This window comes from Gracilinanus agilis, chromosome 4 (assembly GCF_016433145.1).
Source record: "Gracilinanus agilis isolate LMUSP501 chromosome 4, AgileGrace, whole genome shotgun sequence".
NCBI classification, from domain to species: Eukaryota; Metazoa; Chordata; class Mammalia; order Didelphimorphia; family Didelphidae; genus Gracilinanus; species Gracilinanus agilis.
The window spans coordinates 186894813-186915487 of NC_058133.1; the positions used below are offsets into that span (position 1 = coordinate 186894813).

The 20675-nt window shown below is 37.2% G+C and overlaps 1 protein-coding gene across 5 annotated transcripts in view; it reads left to right on the forward strand.

Moving 5' to 3' along the window:
- Positions 1 to 20290, forward strand: part of SPAG9 (sperm associated antigen 9) — a 170431-nt gene extending 150141 nt beyond the window's left edge. For 2 of the 5 annotated variants that reach the window (XM_044672073.1, XM_044672077.1), the window contains 5 exons: positions 892 to 1005; positions 2488 to 2526; positions 3432 to 3608; positions 13959 to 14105; positions 19445 to 20290. In XM_044672073.1, coding sequence (XP_044528008.1) covers positions 892 to 1005; positions 2488 to 2526; positions 3432 to 3608; positions 13959 to 14105; positions 19445 to 19560 — 593 coding nt within the window. In that variant the 3' untranslated portion in view covers positions 19561 to 20290. The remainder of the gene's footprint in view (positions 1 to 891; positions 1006 to 2487; positions 2527 to 3431; positions 3609 to 13958; positions 14106 to 19444) is intronic. The other 3 variants (XM_044672074.1, XM_044672075.1, XM_044672076.1) reach the window with 3 other exon arrangements.
- Positions 20291 to 20675: the final 385 nt, after the last annotated feature.

Here is a 20675-nt window from a genome sequence, read left to right on the forward strand (position 1 = left end):
TAATTAATTAATGTTATCTCCTCAGCATCTCATCCCTTCTTTTAACTCTCCCCACAATCTAGTTCATGCCCTTATCACCTCTCTTTGAGTCTACTGCAGTAACTTTTTTTAAATCCTTATCTTCTGTCTTCAAATCGATATTGTTTATTAGTTCCAAGGCAGACGGGCAATATGGGCTAGGCAATGGACTTGCCCAGGTCACACAGCTAGGAAGTGTCTAAGGCCAAATTTGAACCCAGGACCTCCTGACATTAGGTCTGGCTCTCAACCCACTGAGCTACCTAGCTGCCCCTGCAATAACCTTTTTGCTTCTAGGCTCTCTTCTCTACAATCCAGGATCCACATAATAGGCAAATTGATATTCCTAAAGTATAAGTTTATTTATAGCACTCTCATGTTCAGGAAGCTTCGATAGGACCCCAATTGTCCTTAGGTTAAAGTACAGACTCTTCTGTTATTACATTTAAAGCCCTTCGCAATCTAGCTTCAGCCAGTTTCTTCCCTACCCCTAAGTACTCTTGTCTCCAGCCTTACCGATTTCCCCAGAGGACATTCCATCTCCAGCCTTCATGCCTTTGCAAAGGCTATTCCTAGTTCTGAAATACTCTCCTTCCTTATTTCTGCCTTCTTTAAAAAGCCTATTTTGATTTCCCCAAGTTAATGCTCTCCCACAATGTTACTGTGTCTGCTTTTTCATATATCCTATATTTACATATCTCTGAACATGTATCTCCTGATAGAATGTAAGCCCCTTGAGGAAAGGAACTGTCTCATTTTTGTATTTGTATTTCCAATGTCTCTCTCAGTTCCCGACACATAGGTGCTAAATCAGTGTTTCTTGTGGTATTGATATATTTCGCTATCATTTTGCAAAATGTCTTTCTTTTATAGGTACTGGAAAATTGGGCTTCTCTTTTGTGAGAATCACAGCTCTTATGGTATCTTGTAATCGTTTATGGGTGGGGACAGGAAATGGTGTCATTATCTCCATCCCACTAACAGAAAGTAAGTATATTTTGGATTTCAGTTAAAATGCGTATAGGAGTGTTTTAAGAACTAGTCATCATCTTAAAGTGTCTTTTTTTCCCCAAATTTCAGATAGAGGCCTTTTGTGGACCTAGTAAATCTATAATATCTCAGGAAATAAACTGCTGGCAAAAATGAGCCATTTTCTACAAAGAGTAGTGACACTCATGAAATCCCTAATTAAATAATTTTCATGTATGAGAATTAATATCTTTAAATAAATATATTTTACTGTTGGTAATTCTCTCCCATCACTTCCCCTACTCCCATGCTCCTTCTTTCAGATTTAGGACTATGTTTTTAAAGGACTTTTTTCTGCTGCTATTTCCTTTTCCCATTCAGATTTGTAACTTGAATAATTCATTTTAAAATATTCCCTAATAAAGATCTTGATGTTTCTGATATGACTAAACCTAGGTTAAAAAAAAATCTATAAACTCTTGAAAACAGTGTAGTGAAATTTCAGCAGATTCTTCCTTGAGTTTGAAGATGCGTGTTCTGTACTGTGTTTGGGCAGGATGTGATTGGTATGCTTTTGTGAACAGCACATGCATTGTGTGTTTCTCATATTGTGTTCCATTACATTGATCATCCATTAAATAAATGTTTTTATGTTGCACGTTCAGTTATGATTCCTAGAGAGGGAGAGAAGAAAGGCAGCCAAATGCCACATTCCATAAAATAAATAACACTCACAAGATGCCAAGTTTTAGACTATAAATAGATTGTTGTGTCTTTTCACCTTCCCTTCATACCTCAAAAACAAACACCTAAACCCAAGAATCCTTCAAGATCCTGATGTCTAAACCTCAAATTCTCTGATCTGTTAGTCATAGACTTAAAGTACTGTATTGTCCATTTCTTTGTGAAAGATGAGGTGTTTAAATGCAGTAAAGGCTCTTTGTCTTCAGTAAATTGAGTGTCTGCTAAAAATCAGCATGTTTGCTCTGTGGCAACTGAGCTAATAGGGATCATGTGATCAGGGCAGTTTGATTAAAGCCAAATCTTGTGACTTTGTCACATTTTAAATGAAATATCTTCTATGTCTTGGTCACCATTTTATTTTTTGTAAGGGATACCAGGTTTTATTATTACTTTATAGGGGGTAGTTCCATTTTGGCCTAGTCTAATTCAGCAGGATTCTTTACAAAAAGAGTGAAAGGGGAAAAACTGGTATAACAGCAAACTGCCTTTGTGGAATTCTCAACCTTCAATCTAGAGTCATTGGAATGAGAGTAACTTTAAGGATCAAACTGATTTTTTTTCCTTATCCTGAACTTTTGAAAACAAGAACCTCCATGTGTTTTACTTTCTCTGATTCCTTTTGGGATTTTGTTAATTTAGTGAGGAGCTTTAGAGCTCCAGTTCATCAGATACCAAAACATGAAAGTGACTCACATTCTCCTTCTCCTCTACTGTCACATACCTCTCCATTTCCCCTTTCCTCCTTTCTCACTGTAGCTGTAATCCTCCACCAGGGACGTTTACTGGGGCTGAGGGGTAAGTGCAGATCCTGAACCAAACTCTTATTTCCGGGCTGCTAATGGCCACTACAAGACTGTGTTTCACTTAGAACCCCTCTTCTCTGTTCCTAATGCCATTCACCCTCAGTCACTGCTCTGCAGCAGTTTTCTGTTTGTTTGTTGCTACATGGCCACCAAATCTGCTCAGCAGTATAGTCTGTATCATCTTTTGTTGCAGCTCAACTTCCATCCAGGCTTTGTTTTTCTTCCAGTAAAAACATGAAACCATCTCTTAAAACTGTCATTAATCTACATTGTTTATTCCTGTTATCAGTCATGTTTCTTTCACTCATTGACTAGTCCTTGGAGTGGGGGTGGTTTGTATGTCTAGCTGATTTAAAGTTATCTAGTACAAGGTCTAGCCAGCAAATTATAGTACTTGGTTTGTTTTTGACGTTACTTTCTGGCTAAAGGAGGAAAGTATTTTGCTGCTTGTTACTGAGGGAAACTTATAGTAAAAAGCAGAACAGTCTAATTCTAAATACAAATCTTATTTTAAAAAATACACTTGGCTATTGGAAGCCTATGCTTTATTCACTATAAAATTAGTCTGTTTTTTCAAATGAAAGAAAGTAATTAAGACCAATTGTTATGCTTAATCTCTTTCGTTTACAAAAAGAATTTTTACAAAATTTGTTTAAAAATTAAGTTTTGATACATGCTAGACTGGCAAATCCCCTAATCCATTTACTGAGGTACTTTAAAATAACTAGCATGCTCTCTTTTCCCAGCTCTATCCTGAATTGACATTGCTGCCCTTCTGTTTCATTTTATCTCAATGGCTGTAGCTTTTTAGATGATACCATAAGGATTAACCAATAACCTCTTACACTAGCAACATTTTTCAAGGGAAAATATTTGGTCTTTGGTTTTCTATTTTAGCAAATAAAACCTCAGTAGGACCTGGAAACCGTCCTGGAAGTGTAATTCGTGTGTATGGTGATGAAAATAGTGATAAAGTAACTCCAGGAACATTTATACCATACTGCTCAATGGCCCATGCCCAACTCTGTTTCCATGGGCACCGGGATGCAGTCAAATTCTTTGTTGCAGTACCAGGTAAGATGGATTCTGCTTGTGTGATATTCTATAGGATTCTCTTTATTCTCAAACTCTTTTTTCATAATTTATCAACTTATAAGATTCCTACTGGTAAACTAACTTCTATATTTATTTAGATATAGAAATGCTTACTTGTAAAAAGTGATGGAGTCTGTTACTTTGTGGAAAACCCCATTTTTTTTCAGTAATCATAAGTCCATAATTAGACTGAAATAATGAAGAAAAATGAGTGCAAAACCCATTGTTTTATGTATTGTTATATGGTCGGTATCTGCTTTTTTTTCTATTAGATATTAAATTTTTATTCACTGATTGCCATATGCCCAGATAAGGGCTAAGCATGAGTACACAAATATAAGCAAAGTAGATACTGCCTACTCCCAAGGAGCTTACATACTAAAAAGATTGGGGGGGGGGCACATATAGAGCAGTTAGAAGAAGGGGGAACAATGATGAGGAATCTGGTGAGAAGAAGGAGAGGTCCAGATTGTTCAGCCAAGCAGGGAATGTATCATACAGGCTTGGGCCACTATCTGCTTCTTGATTGAATAGCAACGCTGGCAAGTGAGTGACATCTTAAGTGAGAACAACCGAAGTACTATCTTCCGTTGACATTCTTGGGGTTCACATTTGTGGTTTTGATCATTTGTGAGTTGACATCAATAATTAAGTGAGAATTTTTTGGAGATTTGTTGTATACTATGGAAAATGACAGATGATGCATGTATGTAAAAAAGTTTTTTAATTTAGTAAGTCATAAATGCATAAATACTACATATTATGAATATATTTTGTCATTTAGTACCACAGGTATCCATAAATACATTTATTTTATAAATAGTTAGGTTTTGTGAAAAGTTTCAATGTGCTAAAAAATGCACCTTCTTTGGGAATGCCTCCTCTTTGTCTCTTTACTGTCTAGACCAGTGGTTCCCAAACTTTTTTGGCCTACCGCCCCCTTTCCAGAAAAAGTATTATTTAGCGCCCCCTGGAAATTATGAAACTGTTTATTGAACTCAGAATAGAATGTAATATAAAAAAAGTGTGGCCATCACCGCCTCCCTGGATCACTGCAGCACCCACCAGGGGGCAGTAGTGCCCACTTTGGGAATTACTGATCTAGACTCAGTCCCTTGATTTTCTTCCACAGTAATGGTGCATCTTTTTTTAGACCCTTACCTTTTGTCTTAGAATTGACACTAAGTATCAGTTCCAAAACAGAAGAGTTATAAGGGCTATGGGCAATTGAGGTTATGATTTGCCTGGGGTCACACAGCTAGGAAATATCAGAGTCTAGATTTGAACCCAAGACCAGGATCTTCTGTTTTTAGACCTGGCTCTTTATCCACTGAGCCCCTTACCTGCCCTGTGATCATTGTATCTCAGTACTTTTTGGAGAAGTAAGTCTGTGAAGTAGTTGCTGCAGATATACCCATGACTGCAAAGATTCTGTGGTAAAAGAGATACTAGACTTCCTGATTTAGATGGCGGCAGAGTAAAAAGCAGCTGCTTAACCTCTCCTAACCAAAACATATAGGACTCCTCAAGAAGACATAAAAACAAATCCAGAGGAATGAAGGGACCCCAAAACAGGACGCAGCATTGGAGGTACGTGGAATCAGGGCATTTCAATGCTATAAAAGGGGTGAAACAGCTCTCACTAAAATGTGAGCTGAGCTACCCCTCCCCCACCCCCCACCACCTACAGTGCCAAAGGCAGCCCACAGGAGTTAAAGCAAGTTTGGGGCACGCATTAAGTCCTTGGCAGCTACCTAGGGTCACCAGGGCCTGCTCCTGAGAGCAGCAAGACTTAAGACCCCAAAAGGCTAACAAATGTGCAGACTTTGAACACAGACTGGGCGCAGACACAAGTGCGGGCGTGGACACAAGCCCAGACACAAATCCTGAACACAGGCGAGGACCGGGAGTGGGAACCCAGTGCAGAGGGGTGCACGACTGTGGAAGCAGTGCCCTGAGACTGTTAAAGGAACCTCGGGCAGAGGAACAAGCAAGGGGACCACTGGGAGGCTTGACCCTGAGAACAACTAGACCTGAGACCTGAGGAGCCCAAAGAGCGCAGACAGACCCTGAGTGTGAGGATAAACCTGAGAGGGCACTAGGCTAACAATGGCAAGCCAGAGACAAGAACCCCAAAAGAGAAAGATCATCAAGAAGAAATCTGTAACACTCGAAAACTTTTACACAGAGAAAATCCAGACAACAGAGCAAACAGCAGAGGAGAACAAACAAGTAATCATATCCAAACCTTCCCAAAATAATGAAAACTGGCCACAAGCTATTGAAGAGTTCAAATCTGAGATGATGAGAAAGATAGAAGAGATTTGGTGAGAGAAGTGGGAAATAGCTCAAAAGGAAATTAAGAGGTTAGAAGACAGAAACTCCCAATTGGAGAAAGATGCCCCAAAATCAAACAAAATGGTAAGCAAATTGGAAACCAAAATCTGGCAAGAAAATAACAGTTTAAAAGGCAGAATTTCACAATTGGAAAGTGAGGCAAGTAAATTGAAGACCAGAAATGACCAGATTAAAAAGGAAAACCAAAAGATTATAGCAGAAAACCAGTCTCTAAAGGCTAGAATTGAGCAATTGGAAGCTAATGATCTCTCAAGACATCAAGAACAAATAAAACAAAGTCAAAAGACTGATAAAATAGAAGGAAACATGAAATAATGAGAAAGTGACAGACCAAGAAAACAGGTCTAGAAGACAATCTGAGAATCATTGGTCTTCCTGAAAAAAGCAGAAATTAATAGAAATTTGGACTCCATACTAAAAGAAATTATTCAGCAAAATTGCCCTGAAGTTCTACAACAAGAAGGCAATATAGACATTGAAAGGATCTATAGATAACCCTCTACTCTAGACCCAGAAAAGACAACCCCCAGGAATATAATAGCCAAATTCAAGAGCTACCAAGTAAAAGGAAAAAAATTTTACAAGAAGCCAGAAAGAGACAATTCAGATATCAAGGAGCACCAATCAGGATCACACAGGATCTGGCAGCCCCCACACTAAAAGACCACAAGGCTTGGAATATGATATTCGGAAAGGCAAGAGAACTGGGTCTACAACCAAGGATCACCTACCCATCAAAACTAACTATATACTTCCAGGGGAAAGTTTGGGCATTCAACAAAATAGAAGATTTCCAAGTATTTGCACAGAAAAGACCAGGACTAAATGGAAAGTTCGATATCCAACCACAAAAATCAAGAGAAACATGAAAAGGTAAATAAGAAACGGAGGGGAAAGAAAGAAAACTCGTATTTTTTAAATTTGCCTCTTTAAGGGCTTCAATATGATCTAATTATTTGTATTCCTATGTGGAGAAATGTTATGTATAATTCTCTGTAATGAACTCTATTCACCATTATAGTATTCACTATTATAGTAATTAGAAGAATTATTCATAGGGAGAGGTTGGAATACTAAATGGTCTAAGATGATATGGGGGTGGGAAAGAGGGGGCTAAATAGTAGAGGACACCAAGAGAAACTTGAATGAATAAGAAAAATAGGATATTCTATTACACACAAAGAGGGCATGGGAAGGGGATGGATGAATACTATTATAAGAAGGAGAGGAAGAGAGCATTAAGAGGTAATATTTAAACCTTACTCTCAGTGGAATTAATCCTGAGAGGGAAGAGTAGCTTTATCCATTGGAATGTAAAACTCTATCTAGTAGTATCTCCTACTGAGAAAGTCAGAAGGGATAAACCAAGGGGAGCAGGGGAGTGGGGAGGTCAAAAAAGGGAGGGGAAAAGAAGGGGGAGGGAATCATTAGGCCTTAAAAATAAAAAGAGGGGAATGATAAGGGAGGGGGTAGAAAGAGAAGTAAATCAAGAGAGAGGACAAGGGTTACTGGCATAAAGCAAACCACTGGTTTAAAAGGAAATAGCGTAAGAAGAAGGGGTAGAACTAGGAGAGGAACCAAAATCTCAGCGAATACAAAACTGATAATTATAACTCTGAATGTGAATGGGATGAACTCACCCAAAAAAAGGAGGCACACATAGCAGAGTAGATTAGAAACCAAAATCCTACCATATGTTGTCTACAAGAAACACATATGAGGCGGGTGGACATACACAGGTTTAAGGTAAAGGGCTTGAGCAAAATCCTTTGGGCCTCAAATGAGAAAAAGAAGGCAGGAGTGGCAATTAGGATTTCTGACAAAGCCAAAGTAAAAATAGATATGATTAAAAAAGACAGGTAAGGTCATTACATCCTGATTAAAGGCAGTATAGACAATGAGGAAATAACATTGCTCAATATGTATGCACCAAATGGCATAGCAACCAGATTCATAAAGGAGAAACTGGCAGAGCTCAAGAAGGAAATAGATAGCAAAACCATACTAGTGGGAGATCTAAATATTCCTCTTTCAGATCTAGATAAATCAAACCAAAAAATAAATAAGAAAGAGGTAAGAGAAGTGAATGAAGTCCTAGAAAAATTAGATTTAATAGATATGTGGAAAAAATAAAGAGGAACAAAAAGGAATACACCTTCTTTTCAGCTGCACATGGTACATTCACAATGATTGACCATGTAATAGGACATAGAAACATTGCAAACAAATGCAAAAGAGCAGAAATAATAAATGTAACCTTCTCAGATCATAATGCAATAAAAATAATAATTAGTAAGGGCACCTGGACAGGCAAATCAAAAACTAATTGGAAATTAAATAATATGATTCTCCAAAACCAGTTAGTCAAAGAAGAAATCATAGAAACAATCAACAATTTCATTGAAGAGAATGACAATGATGAGACATCCTACCAAACTCTGTGGGATGCAGCCAAGGCAGTACTCAGGAGGAAATTTATATCCTTGAGTGAATATATTAACAAATTAGGGAGGACAGAGATGAATGAATTGGGCATGCAACTTAAAAAATTAGAAAGAGAAGCAGCAAGAGGTAGAAAGAGAAACACCATTTAAAATTACCCTAGACAATATAAAATACTTAGGAATCTATCTACCAAAACAAACACAGCAATTATATGAAAACAACTACAAAACACTTTCCAAACAAATAAAACTGGATCTAAACAACTGGAAAGCCATTGGTTGCTCATGGGTAGGATGAGCTAACATAATAAAAATGACAATTCTACCCAAATTAATTTATGTATTTAGCGCCATACCTATCAAACTTCCAAAAAACTTCTTTACTGAATTAGAAAAAACTATAATAAATTTCATTTGGAATAACAAAAGATCAAGAGTATCAAGGGAAATAATGAAAAAAAATGTGAAGGAAGGGGCCTAGCAGTACCAGATATTAAACTATACTATAAAGCAGCAGTCATCAAAACAATATGGTACTGGCTAAGAGACAGAGAGGGGGATCAGTGGAATAGACTTGGGGTAAATGACATCAGCAAGACAGTGTATGATAAACCCAAAGAGCCCAACTTTGGGGACATGAATCCACTATTTGACAAAAACTGCTGGGAAATTTGGAAAACAATATGGGAGGGATTGGGTTTAGATCAACATCTCACACCCTACACCAAGATAAATTCAGAATGGGTGAATGACTTGAATATAAAGAGGGAAACTATAAATAAGTTAAGTGAATACAGAATAGTATACTTGTCTGATCTCTAGGAAAGGAAAGATTTTAAAACCAAGCAAGAGTTAGAGAAAATTACAAAATGTAAATTAAATGGTTTTGATTATATTAAAAATTTTGTACAAACAAAAACAATGTAGTCAAAATCAAAAGAGAAACAACAAATTGGGAAAAAATCTTTATAACGAAAAACTCTGACGGGGTCTAATTACTCAAATATACAAGGAGTTAAATCAATTGTATAAAAAATCAAGCCATTCCCTAATTGATAAATGGGCAAGAGACATGAATAGGCAATTTTCAGGTAAAGAAATCAAAAGTATCAATAAGCACATGAGAAAGTGTTCTAAATCTCTAATAATTAGAGAAATGCAAATCAAAACAACTCTGAGGTATCACCTCACACCTAGCAGATTGGCTAAAATGAAAGAAGGGGAGAGTGATGAATGTTGGAGGGGATGTGGCAAAATTGGGACATTAATGCATTGCTGGTGGAGTTGTGAACTGATCCAACCATTCTGGCTGGCAATTTGGATCTATGCTCAAAGGGCTATAAAAGATTGCCTCCCCTTTGATCCAGCCATACCATTGTTGGGTTTGTACCCCAAAGAGATCATAGATAAACAGACTTGTACGAAAATATTTATAGCTGCACTTTTTGTGGTGGCAAAGAACTGGAAAATGAGGGTATGCCCTTCAATTGGGGAATGGCTGAACAAATTGTGGTATATGCTGGTGATGGAATACTATTGTGCTAAAAGGAATAATAAACTTGAGGAGTTCCAGGTGAACTGGAAAGACCTCCAGGAACTGATGCAGAGTGAAAGGAGCAGAGCCAGAAGAACACTGTACACAGAGACTGATATACTATGGTAAAATCGTATGAAATGGACTTCTGTACCAGCAGCAATGCAAAAACCCAGGACAATTCTGAGGGATTTATGATAAAGAACACTACCCACATCCAGAGGAAGGACTGCAGGAGAGGAAACATATAAGAAAAATAGCTGCTTGAATGCAAGGGTTGGGGTGGACATGATTGAGGATGTGGACTTGAAACTACCACACTAATGCAACTACCAACAATTTGGAAATAGGTCTTGATCAAGGACACATGATAAAACCAGTGGAAATGTGTGTCGGCCACGGGTGGGGGAAATGCAGGGGATGAAGGGGAAAGTAGGAGCATGAATCATGTAACCATGTTAAAAATGAATATTAATAAATGTTTAAAATTAAAAAAATTAGAAAGCAAGCAAATTAAAAATCCCCAGATGAAAACTAAATTAGAAATAATAAAAATCAAGGGAGAAATTAATAAAATTGAAAGTAAAAGAACTATTGAATTAATAAATAAGACTAGAAGCTGGTATTTTGAAAAAACAGATAAAATAGACAAAGTACTGGTCAATCTAATAAAAAAAGGAAAGAAGAAAACCAAATTGACAGTATCAAAGATGAAAATGGAGACCTCACCTCTAATGAGGGGGAAATTAAGACAATCATTAAAAACTATTTTGCCCAATTATATGGCAATAAATATAGCAATCTAGGAGATATGGATGAATATTTACAAAAATACAAATTGCCTAGATTAACAGCAGAAGAAAAAGAATACCTAAATAATCAGAAAAATAAATTGAACAAGCCATCAAAGAACTCCCTAAGAAAAAATCTCCAGGGCCTGATGGATTTTCAAGTGAATTCTATCAGACATTCAAAGAGCAACTAATCCCAATACTATACAAATTATTTGATATAATAAGTAAAGAAGGAGTCCTACCAAATTCCTTTTATGACACAAATATGGTACTGATTCCAAAGCCAGGTAGATCAAAAACAGAGAAAGAAAACTACAGACTAATCTCCCTAATGAACATAGATGAAAAATTTTAAATAGAATACTAGCAAAGAGACTCCAGCAAGTGATCAAGAGGATAATCCACCATGGTCAGATGGGATTTATACCACGAATGCAAGGATGGTTCAACATTAGGAAAACCATCCACATAATTGAGCATATCAACAGTCTAACAAACAAAAATCACATGATTATCTCAATAGATGCTGAAAAAACCTTTGACAAAATACAGCACCCATTCCTATTGAAAACCCTGGAAAGTATAGGAATAGAAGGACCTTTCCTAAAAATAATAAACAGTATATACCTAAAACCATCAACAAGCATCATATGCAATGTGGATAAATTAGAAGCCTTTCCAATAAGATCAGGAGTAAGACAGGGATGCCCATTATCACCTCTATTATTTAACATAGTACTAGAAACACTAGCAGTTGCAATTAGAGAAGAAAAAGAAATTGAAGGTATCAAAATAGGTAATGAGGAGACTAAGCTATCACTCTTTGCAGATGATATGATGGTATACTTAAAAAATCCTAGAGAATCAACTAAGAAGCTTGTAGAAATAATCAAAGACTTTAGCAAAGTTGCAGGAAACAAAACAAATGCACATAAATCATCAGCATTTCTATATATTTCCAACACATCACAGAAGCAAGAGAAACACCATTTAAAATCATCATAGACAATATAAAACTCTTAGGAATCTACCAAAACAAACACAGGAATTATAAGAAAACAACTACAAAACACTTTCCAAACAAATAAAACTGGACCTCAACAATTGGAAAGCCATTAATTATTCATGGGTAGGATGAGCTAACATAATAAAAATGACCATTCTACCCAAATTAATTTACCTATTTAGCGCCATATCTATCAAACTACCAAAAAACTTTCTTACTGAATTAGAAGAAAATATAACAAAGTTCATTTGGAATAACAAAAGATCAAGAATATCAAGGGAAATATTGAAGAAAAATGTGAAGGAAGGGGGCCTAGCAGTACCAGATATTAAACTGTACTATAAAGCAGCAGTCATCAAAACAATATGGTACTGGCTAAGAGACAGAGAGGAGGATCAGTGGAATAGACTTGAGGTAAGTGACATCAGCAAGACAGTGTATGATAAACCCAAAGAGCCCAACTTTTGGGACATGAATCCACTATTTGACAAAAACTGTTAGGAAATTTGGAAAACAATATGGGAGAGATTAGGTCTAGATCAACATCTCACACCCTACACCAAGATAAATCAGAATGGGTGAATGACTTGAATATAAAGAGGGAAACTATAAATAAGTTAAGTGAACATAGTATAGTTTACTTGTCAGATATCTGGGAAAGGAAAGATTTTAAAACCAAGCAAGAGTTAGAGAAAATTACAAAATGTAAAATAAATTATTTTGATTATATTAAACTAAAAAGCTTTTTTACAAACAAAAACAATGTAGCCAAAATTAGAAGGGAAACAACAAATTGGGAAAAAATCTTTATAACAAAAAAACTCTGACAGGGGTCTAATTACTCAAATAATACAAGGAGTTAAACCAATTGTATAAAATATCAAGCCATTCCCCAATTGATAAATGGGCAAGAGACATGAATAGCCAATTATCAGATAAAGAAATCAAAAGTATCAATAAGCACATGAGAAAGTGTTCTAAATCTCTAATTGGAGAAATGCAAATCAAAACAACTCTGAGGTATCACCTCATACCTAGCAGATTGGCTAAAATGAAAGAAGGGGAGAGTAATGAATGCTGGAGAGGATGTGGCAAAACTGGGACTTTAATGCATTGCTGGTGGAGTTGTGAACTGATCCAACCATTCTGGCTGGCAATTTGAAACTATGCTCAAAGGGCTATAAAAGAATGCCTGCCCTTTGATCCAGCCATACGAGATCATAGATAAACAGACTTGTACGAAAATATTTTTAGCCGTGCTGTTTGTGATGGCAAAAAACTGGAAAATGAGGGTATGTCCTTCAATTGGGGAATGGCTGAACAAATTGTGGTATATGCTGGTGATGGACTACTATTGTGCTCAAAGGAATAATAAACTGGAGGAATTCCATGTGAACTGGAAAGACCTCCAGGAATTGATGCAGAGCGAAAGGAGCAGAGCCAGAAGAACATTATGCACAGAGACCAATACACTGTGGTAAAATAGAATGTAATGGACTTCTGTACTAGCAGCAATACAATGACCCAGGACAATTCTGAGGGACTTATAGAAAAGAAAGCTACCCACATTCAGAGGAAGAACTAAAGGAGTGGAAACAGAAGAAAAACAAGTGCTTGAACACATGGTTTGAGGCGGACATGATTGGGGATGTAGACTCGAAACTACCACAACAATGCAACTATCAACAATTTGGAAATAGATCTTGATCAATGACATGTTAAAACCAGTGGAAATACGCATCAGCCATGGGGGGCAGGGGAGAGCTCGGGGGGGGGGGGGTGAAGGGGAAAGTAAGAACATGAATTATGTAACCATGTTAACTTTTCTAAAAAATAAATATTAATAAATGTTTATAAACTTTTTTTAAAAGAGAGAGATACTAATCTTGTGCATAGAAACTGCCAACTCTTTTGATGGGTGCACTATGTTGTTTTACTTGTTTTTTAAGTGAAATAAATATGATAATGATTAAAAATAAAGGTTTGGGGAGGGGCCTAGAGTGTTGTTCATTGTTTTTCACATTCAGAGGGGTCCCTTGCCCCTAACCTCTGCAAATATTGAGGAATGACTGTATTCTAAAACTAAACCATATTGATGGCGTTTTTGCATATTTTGAAAATGTCTAGTTTTTCTGTTCAAGAGTCAAATTGATTGGTTTATGTGACATTTAATTTTGTTATCATTGGAAACAGGTCAAGTGGTCAGCCCACCGAGTGGTGGAGGTGGCACAGAACTAGCAGGTGACAAGCCAGGACCACCTACACAGGAATCCAGCCAGAATACTTTGAAATCGATGCTTGTGATTAGTGGAGGCGAGGGATATATTGATTTCAGAATGGGTGAGTATGCAGATCTCTTAGTTGGGACTTCATATGCATGTGTGATTTGGATCTTAATTAGCCAAAAAAAAAACATTCTCATTACGAGATCTCTATGCCATAAGAGCATAGATTCACAAATAAAGAGCTAAAAGAAACCTTGGAGATTACAGATGAGGTCCAGAGACATTGACTTGCCCTAGGTCACATAGGTAATAAAGAGCAGAACTGTAAATCTTTAATTTAGTAATAAAATTTGAATTTTTTCTTAAAGCAAAAAGTATCAGTTTTGAGATAGAATTATTTTAATGCAAATAAAGGGCTGCCTTGAGCTAGTCAAAATATTTATGGACCAGAAATTTCCTAAAATAGCCACAGAAGGTATTTAAAAACATTTAAACCCTACAGCTGGCAAGTGCTATATTTTAGAGTATGAATTGATCCAGAATTAAGTGTATAGGACTTTGGGATTCATACATCAATGCTAATATTTCAGATGTAATCACATATTCTGATTTGAAATTGCCAAGGGCTTGAGTTGATATTTCAGGTGTTTGTTGTGAAGCATGGTAATGTCCTGGTTTCTGGTGATATCAGAATTGTTGACTAAGTTGGCACATTGCTGAGCTGACAGAAATTACCTTTGTATTATCATTGCCTTGACAATCTTGATTATTATCATCGTCTTATTTTGCCCTTTTTTAAACAATGTTAAAAACAGTTTTTAACATTTAAAAAAATTGGGGGGTTCTAAATTCCTTTCCTCCATTTCCCATCCCTGAGAAGGTCAGCAATTTGATATAGGCTATGCATGTTTAGTCATGCAAAACATATTTCAACATCAGTCATTGTGGAAGAAAACACAAACCCGATTATCCCACAAAAAAAAGAGAAATGAAGTTTAAAAAAAATTAGCTTTAATCTGCATTCAGACTCCCATCAGTTAAGAAGTCTTTCAGAACTGTCTTAGATCATTGTTTAGATCATCATAGTGTTGCTATTACCATGTACAGTGTTCTCTTGGTTCTGCTCACTTCACTTTGCATCAGTTCATGTAAATCTTTCTAGGCTTTTCTGAGAGCTTCCTGCTCATCATTTCTTATAGCACAATTGTATTCCATCAAAATTATATGCCACCCACAACTAGTTTAGCCGTTCTCCAGTGATGGGCATCTTGTCAGTTTCCAGTTCTCTGCCACCACAGAAAAGCTGCTATAATATTTTCCTACATATAAAGCCTTTTCCTTTTTTTTTTTAATCTCTTTAGGACACAGACTTAGTAGTGGTATTGCTGGGTCAAAGGGCGTACATGGTTTTATAGTCTTTTGGGGTATAATTGCTCTCCATAATGGTTGAATCAGATCACAATTCCACCAACAGTGCATCTCAGTTTTCCCACTTCCCTTCCAACATTTGTCATTGTCCTTTTCCGTCATATTAATCAATCTGTTAGGTATGGGATGGTAGCTCAGAGTTGTTTTAATTTGCATTTTTCTAATCAGTAGTGATTAGAGCGTTTTTTCATATAACTATAGATAGCATTTACTTCATCTGAAAACGTTCTGTTCATTTTCTTTGACTATTAATTGGGGAATGTATATTCTTATAAATTTGACTTAGGTATTTTTATATTTGAGAAATGTGACCTTTTCACAGAGAAATTTGCTGCAAATATTTTTTCACATTTATGATTATTATTTCCCTCAATCCTATTTTCCCTTTTGTTTATCCTACTCTCTCTCCCTCTCTCTTTTCATCCTGTCCATTCTCAAATGTTTTGCTTCTGACTACTGTTATAATTATGGGAGGTCTCTTGTATCTGTTTGAGGTGGTAGAAATGATGTACAGAGAGGAATAAGATGACACTTCTCCCTTATAACAGTTGCCCAGGCAGGATCCTCAGGTAAAAAGAGGTTTATCCTTTAGGACCCACCTGGGTTAATTGATATATTGATTTGGGCTCTTCAGCTAGGATAACGACGATATTCTGACTGCGTGGTCACCCTTCCCAAAACAAGCTTTGAAACTGATTTAGGAAGGTACTTTAAACTTTATATATTAAACAGGAAGGATAAGGGTAAAGGACTGTGCTGTATAGGAGACCCTACTTTAATTGTTCCTGATGAAACTCTCAACTGCTGGCAAATGAAGAATCAATGTAGCTTCCCTCTGGTTCAGCCTGGCCAGGACTAAACCAGAGTAGGTAAACTGCTGGGAAATCTTCAGCTTCTTCTTCTGTAGATCTTCAGCCTTAACAGTTGAGTTATGTCCACCCTTTCCACCCTCTTCTTTGTCTCCTGCCCACTTCCCGGATCCCTCCCGGACCTTGGGAAACCTAGATATCTAGATGATGAAACTCCTAATATCTAGGGGCAGTAGACACCAAGGTGGTGGTCAAATACAGGTTGAAAACGGTATATCAAGTACAGGAAGAGTGTGCAGAGAGATGTTTGCACCCTCTCACTCCAAGACCAGGATCCACCAATCTCCAGCCTCAGCACCGGTCAAAGACCCAGAATCTCTCCTCAGGGTTCTCAACTGCCCCCTTCTGTCTCTCGCATGCCTCCCTGGGAACATTCTATCCAACTGACTTATTTGTCAATCAAAGGTGAACTTCAAGCTCCCAGAGATTCAATATAACACTACTGCCTCCCAATCTGGCAATCTGACTGTTTCCCCATTTTGCCCTCCTTTCTACCAGGCCCCCATCCCTTTCCTTTTCCCCTTCCACTCCCATTTTCCTGTAGGGTAAGATAAATTTCTATACCCAATTGAAAGTGTATGTTATTCCCTCTTTGAGCCAATTCTTATGAGAGTATAGTTCAAATGCTTCCCCCACCCCTACTCCAACATCTTCCCCTCCACTGTGAAAGCTCATTCTTGCCTCTTTTATGTAAGATAATTTACCCCATTCTCTGTCTCTTTCCCTTTTCCTAATGATTACTTCATTCTCATCTCTTAATTTAATTTTTTTAGATATCCCATTACTTTCAATTCACTCTTGTGCCCTCTGCCTACATATATTCCTAACTGCTTTACTAATGATGCTGTTCTTTTTTTAAAAATTAATTAATTAATTTTGTTTGGGATATTGCCCATGGTTACATGATTCATGGTCTTTCCCTCTCCTCAAACCCCCCTCCCACCCCCCTGTTGCCAACATGCAATTCCACTAGGTTTTGCATGTATCATTGATCGAGATCTATTTCCATATTATTGATAGTTGCACTAGGCTAATTGTTTTGCGTCTACATCCCCAATCATATCCCCATCAATCCATGTGTTCAAGCAGTTGTTTTTCTTCTGTGTTTCTCCTCCCACAGTTCTCTCTCTGGATATGAATAGCGTTCTTTCTCGTAAGTCCCTCAGTGTTGTTCTGGATCATTGCATTGCTGCTAGTACAGAAGTCCATTACATTCTATTTTACCACAGTGTATTGGTCTCTGTGCATAATGTTCTTCTGGCTCTGCTCCTTTCGCTCTGCATCAATTCCTGGAGGTCTCTCCAGTTCACATGGAATTCCTCCAGTTTATTATTCCTTTGAGCACAATAGTAGTCCATCACCAGCATATACCACAATTTGTTCAGCCATTCCCCAATTGAAGGACATACCCTCGTTTTCCAGTTTTTTGTCACCACAAAGAGCGTGGCTATAAATATTTTTGTACTTGTCTTTTTTCTTATTATCTCTTTGGGGTACAAATCCAGCAGTGGTATGGCTGGATCAAAGGGCAGTCTTTTAGAGCTCTTTGGGCATAGTTCCAAATTGCCATCTGGAATGGTTGGATCAATTCACAACTCCACCAGCAATGCATCAATGTCCCAATTTTGCCACATCCCCTCCAACATTCACCACTTCCCTTTGCTGTCATGTTAGCCAACCTGCTAGGTATGAGGTGGTACTTCAGAGTTGTTTTGATTTGCATTTCTCTAATTATAAGAGATTTAGAACACTTTCTCATGTCTATGTTATCTTCATTCAACTCTGATGCACACCTTTTTAGGGGCCTTGCTAGAAATCCTGGCATCATAATATGCCAGTTGTCATTATTTCAGAGTGACAGTGCTCTGTAAAATCAGGATTAATTACAAGCAATAAATCAATGAACATTTATTAAAGTGCCTGCTATGCATATGTTAAGCATACAGTGAAGTGAGTGGGTAAAGAAGAGTGAAAAAACTCTGCAATGATCTTTTTTGTTTTGTTTTGTTTTGTTTTAAACCCTCACCTTCCATCTAAGAATTAATAATGTGTATTGGTTCCAAGGCAGAAGAGTGGTAAGGGCTAGGCAATGGGGGTTGAGTGGCTTTCCCAGGGTCACACAGCTAGGAAGTGTCTGAGGCCAGATTTGAACCCAGGACTGTTTTGTCTCCAAGCCTGGCTACTGAACCACCTAGCTGCCTCGAAATGACTTTTTAAAAATAACATGGTAGGGGCAGCTGGGTAGCTCAGTGGAGTGAGAGTCAGGCCTAGAGACAGGAGGTCCTAGGTTCAAACCCGGCCTCAGCCACTTCCCAGCTGTGTGACCCTGGGCAAGTCACTTGACCCCCATTGCCCACCCTTACCAATCTTCCACCTATGAGACAATACACTGAAGTACAAGGGTTTAAAAAAAAATAACATGGTATATCATTTTTAGGAAGCACTTAAGTGCTTTAAAAAGCATAGTGCCTGGCATATAGTAAGTGCTTAGCAAATAAAAGCTTATTGACAATACTGACTTTGCTTTCAGCAATAAAATCTTAACTGCATTTTCACCTAGCTTTTCCATTCCTTTATCCCCACTCTACATGGTTAAGTCAGGTAATATTAATTAAAGGCCTAGGAATCATAGGAAGAAAATATAAGTTGTCTGACTGATAACATATTTGGTTTCACGTGGAACTGAAAGAAGACACTTAAATGTCCTTTTTCAGATTTGTAAATCTGGCCTATTGGTTGATGAACAACCCCACGCAAATGTTGTTTCATTATTTGTCTGCTTTTATCTATTCCTTCTTCATTAAAGCAAATGCTGGACTATAGTTTGAGAGTCTAAGTTAAATCAGCAGTTTGAGATGGGTACAGAACTAGCCCACTTAAGTTGTGTTTGCTTCATGTTTCTATAGATTTCAATGTCATTGTCTTAGAATTGGTTTCCATAATATAATGCTATATTATCAACCACATTTCACAAATCTATTCTAGAGAAACTTCATTCTTTTATAGTTTCAGCAGTGGATCGTGTTACATTTTTTTCCTGACGTTATTGTTGCACATACTAAGGTGGGGGACAGGTCTGCTGAGCTGGTGGTCCTTCTGCCTACTGGAATTTGGTGCATTCAGCTCACTTGAATCTGTTTTGTCTTCTTTCCATCAGGTGATGAAGGTGGAGACTCAGAACTTCTGGGAGACGCCCTCCCACTTGAACCCTCTGTGGCCAAAGCTGAAAGAAGTCACTTGATTGTGTGGCAAGTGATGCATGGCAATGAATGAATGCAGTGGAAACAGCCGGGGAGGAGAGAAGTCTCTTCTGCATGGTTCCCCCCATTCCTCACCCCTTTATTTAATGCTCTTTTTGTGGAATCAGTTTCACTACATAATGTTTGAGCATTTTTCCTGTTAACTTTCTATTACAAAATCTGTCCTACCATAACAATACAGGAACTAGCTGTTTTACTGCACCAGTGTTATAGGCAACTTCAGTGTATTATGAACAAATCAAAGAATGTTTACTTTCTTAAAACTGGTGAACTATAGTAAGCAATCCAAATGTGGTTTACCACACCACTGTCTAACATAATTCACTTCTTTTGATGGAATCACTTTTTAGCTGTCACTAATAATGGAGTTAATGGAAAACACTTGATAAATTAAACTGTCTGTACTATTAAGCAAAATAGCAAAGTTTTCTCCCCCTGTGTATTATAAAACTGACAAAAACTAATATCAGGTGGTGGAATCATCTGGATTTATCTAAATGTCCTTGGAGGGCAAAAAGCAAACTGTAAATTACTTTAACTTTAATTTTCAAATCTGACAAATCTTGTTTATATAGTATATAAAACTTTGTCGTTTCCATCAGATTTTAGGGGGGTGGGGTTTGTATTAAAGAAATTAAGACTATGTTATTTAAATAAAAGTTTCATGTTTCTGACTTCTTAGAGCTCTAAAATTTATGAGGACTGTTGCTCTGAATGTTCTAAATTGTTTGGAGAACAGTCTCTCCCACTTTCATACTGATATGTCTTGAAGGTGTGTTACTAATAAGACTTAAAAAAGACATTCTTCTGCACTGAGATGATTTTAAAAAGGAAAATTGTTTTGTATTCCTTGTACAGGGGATGGTGGGGCATTTTTTTTTTGGGTTTCTTAGTTGTTATTTCATCCCATGTAAAAATTTGCCTCTTTCCTATTCATTTCTGAAGAGGTCTTGCCTGTTAATAAGATGAAAGCAGTAATGGTAGTGGAGTAGATCCTAACCAACTGAGAGATCTGATTAGAGAAAGTTTTTTCTATTGTATGTGTAAAACTATAGAACAGCTAGCACTTGGCACTCTAGATGTAAATAACACAAGTTTTTGCACCATGTGGAAATGAAAAAAAGGCCA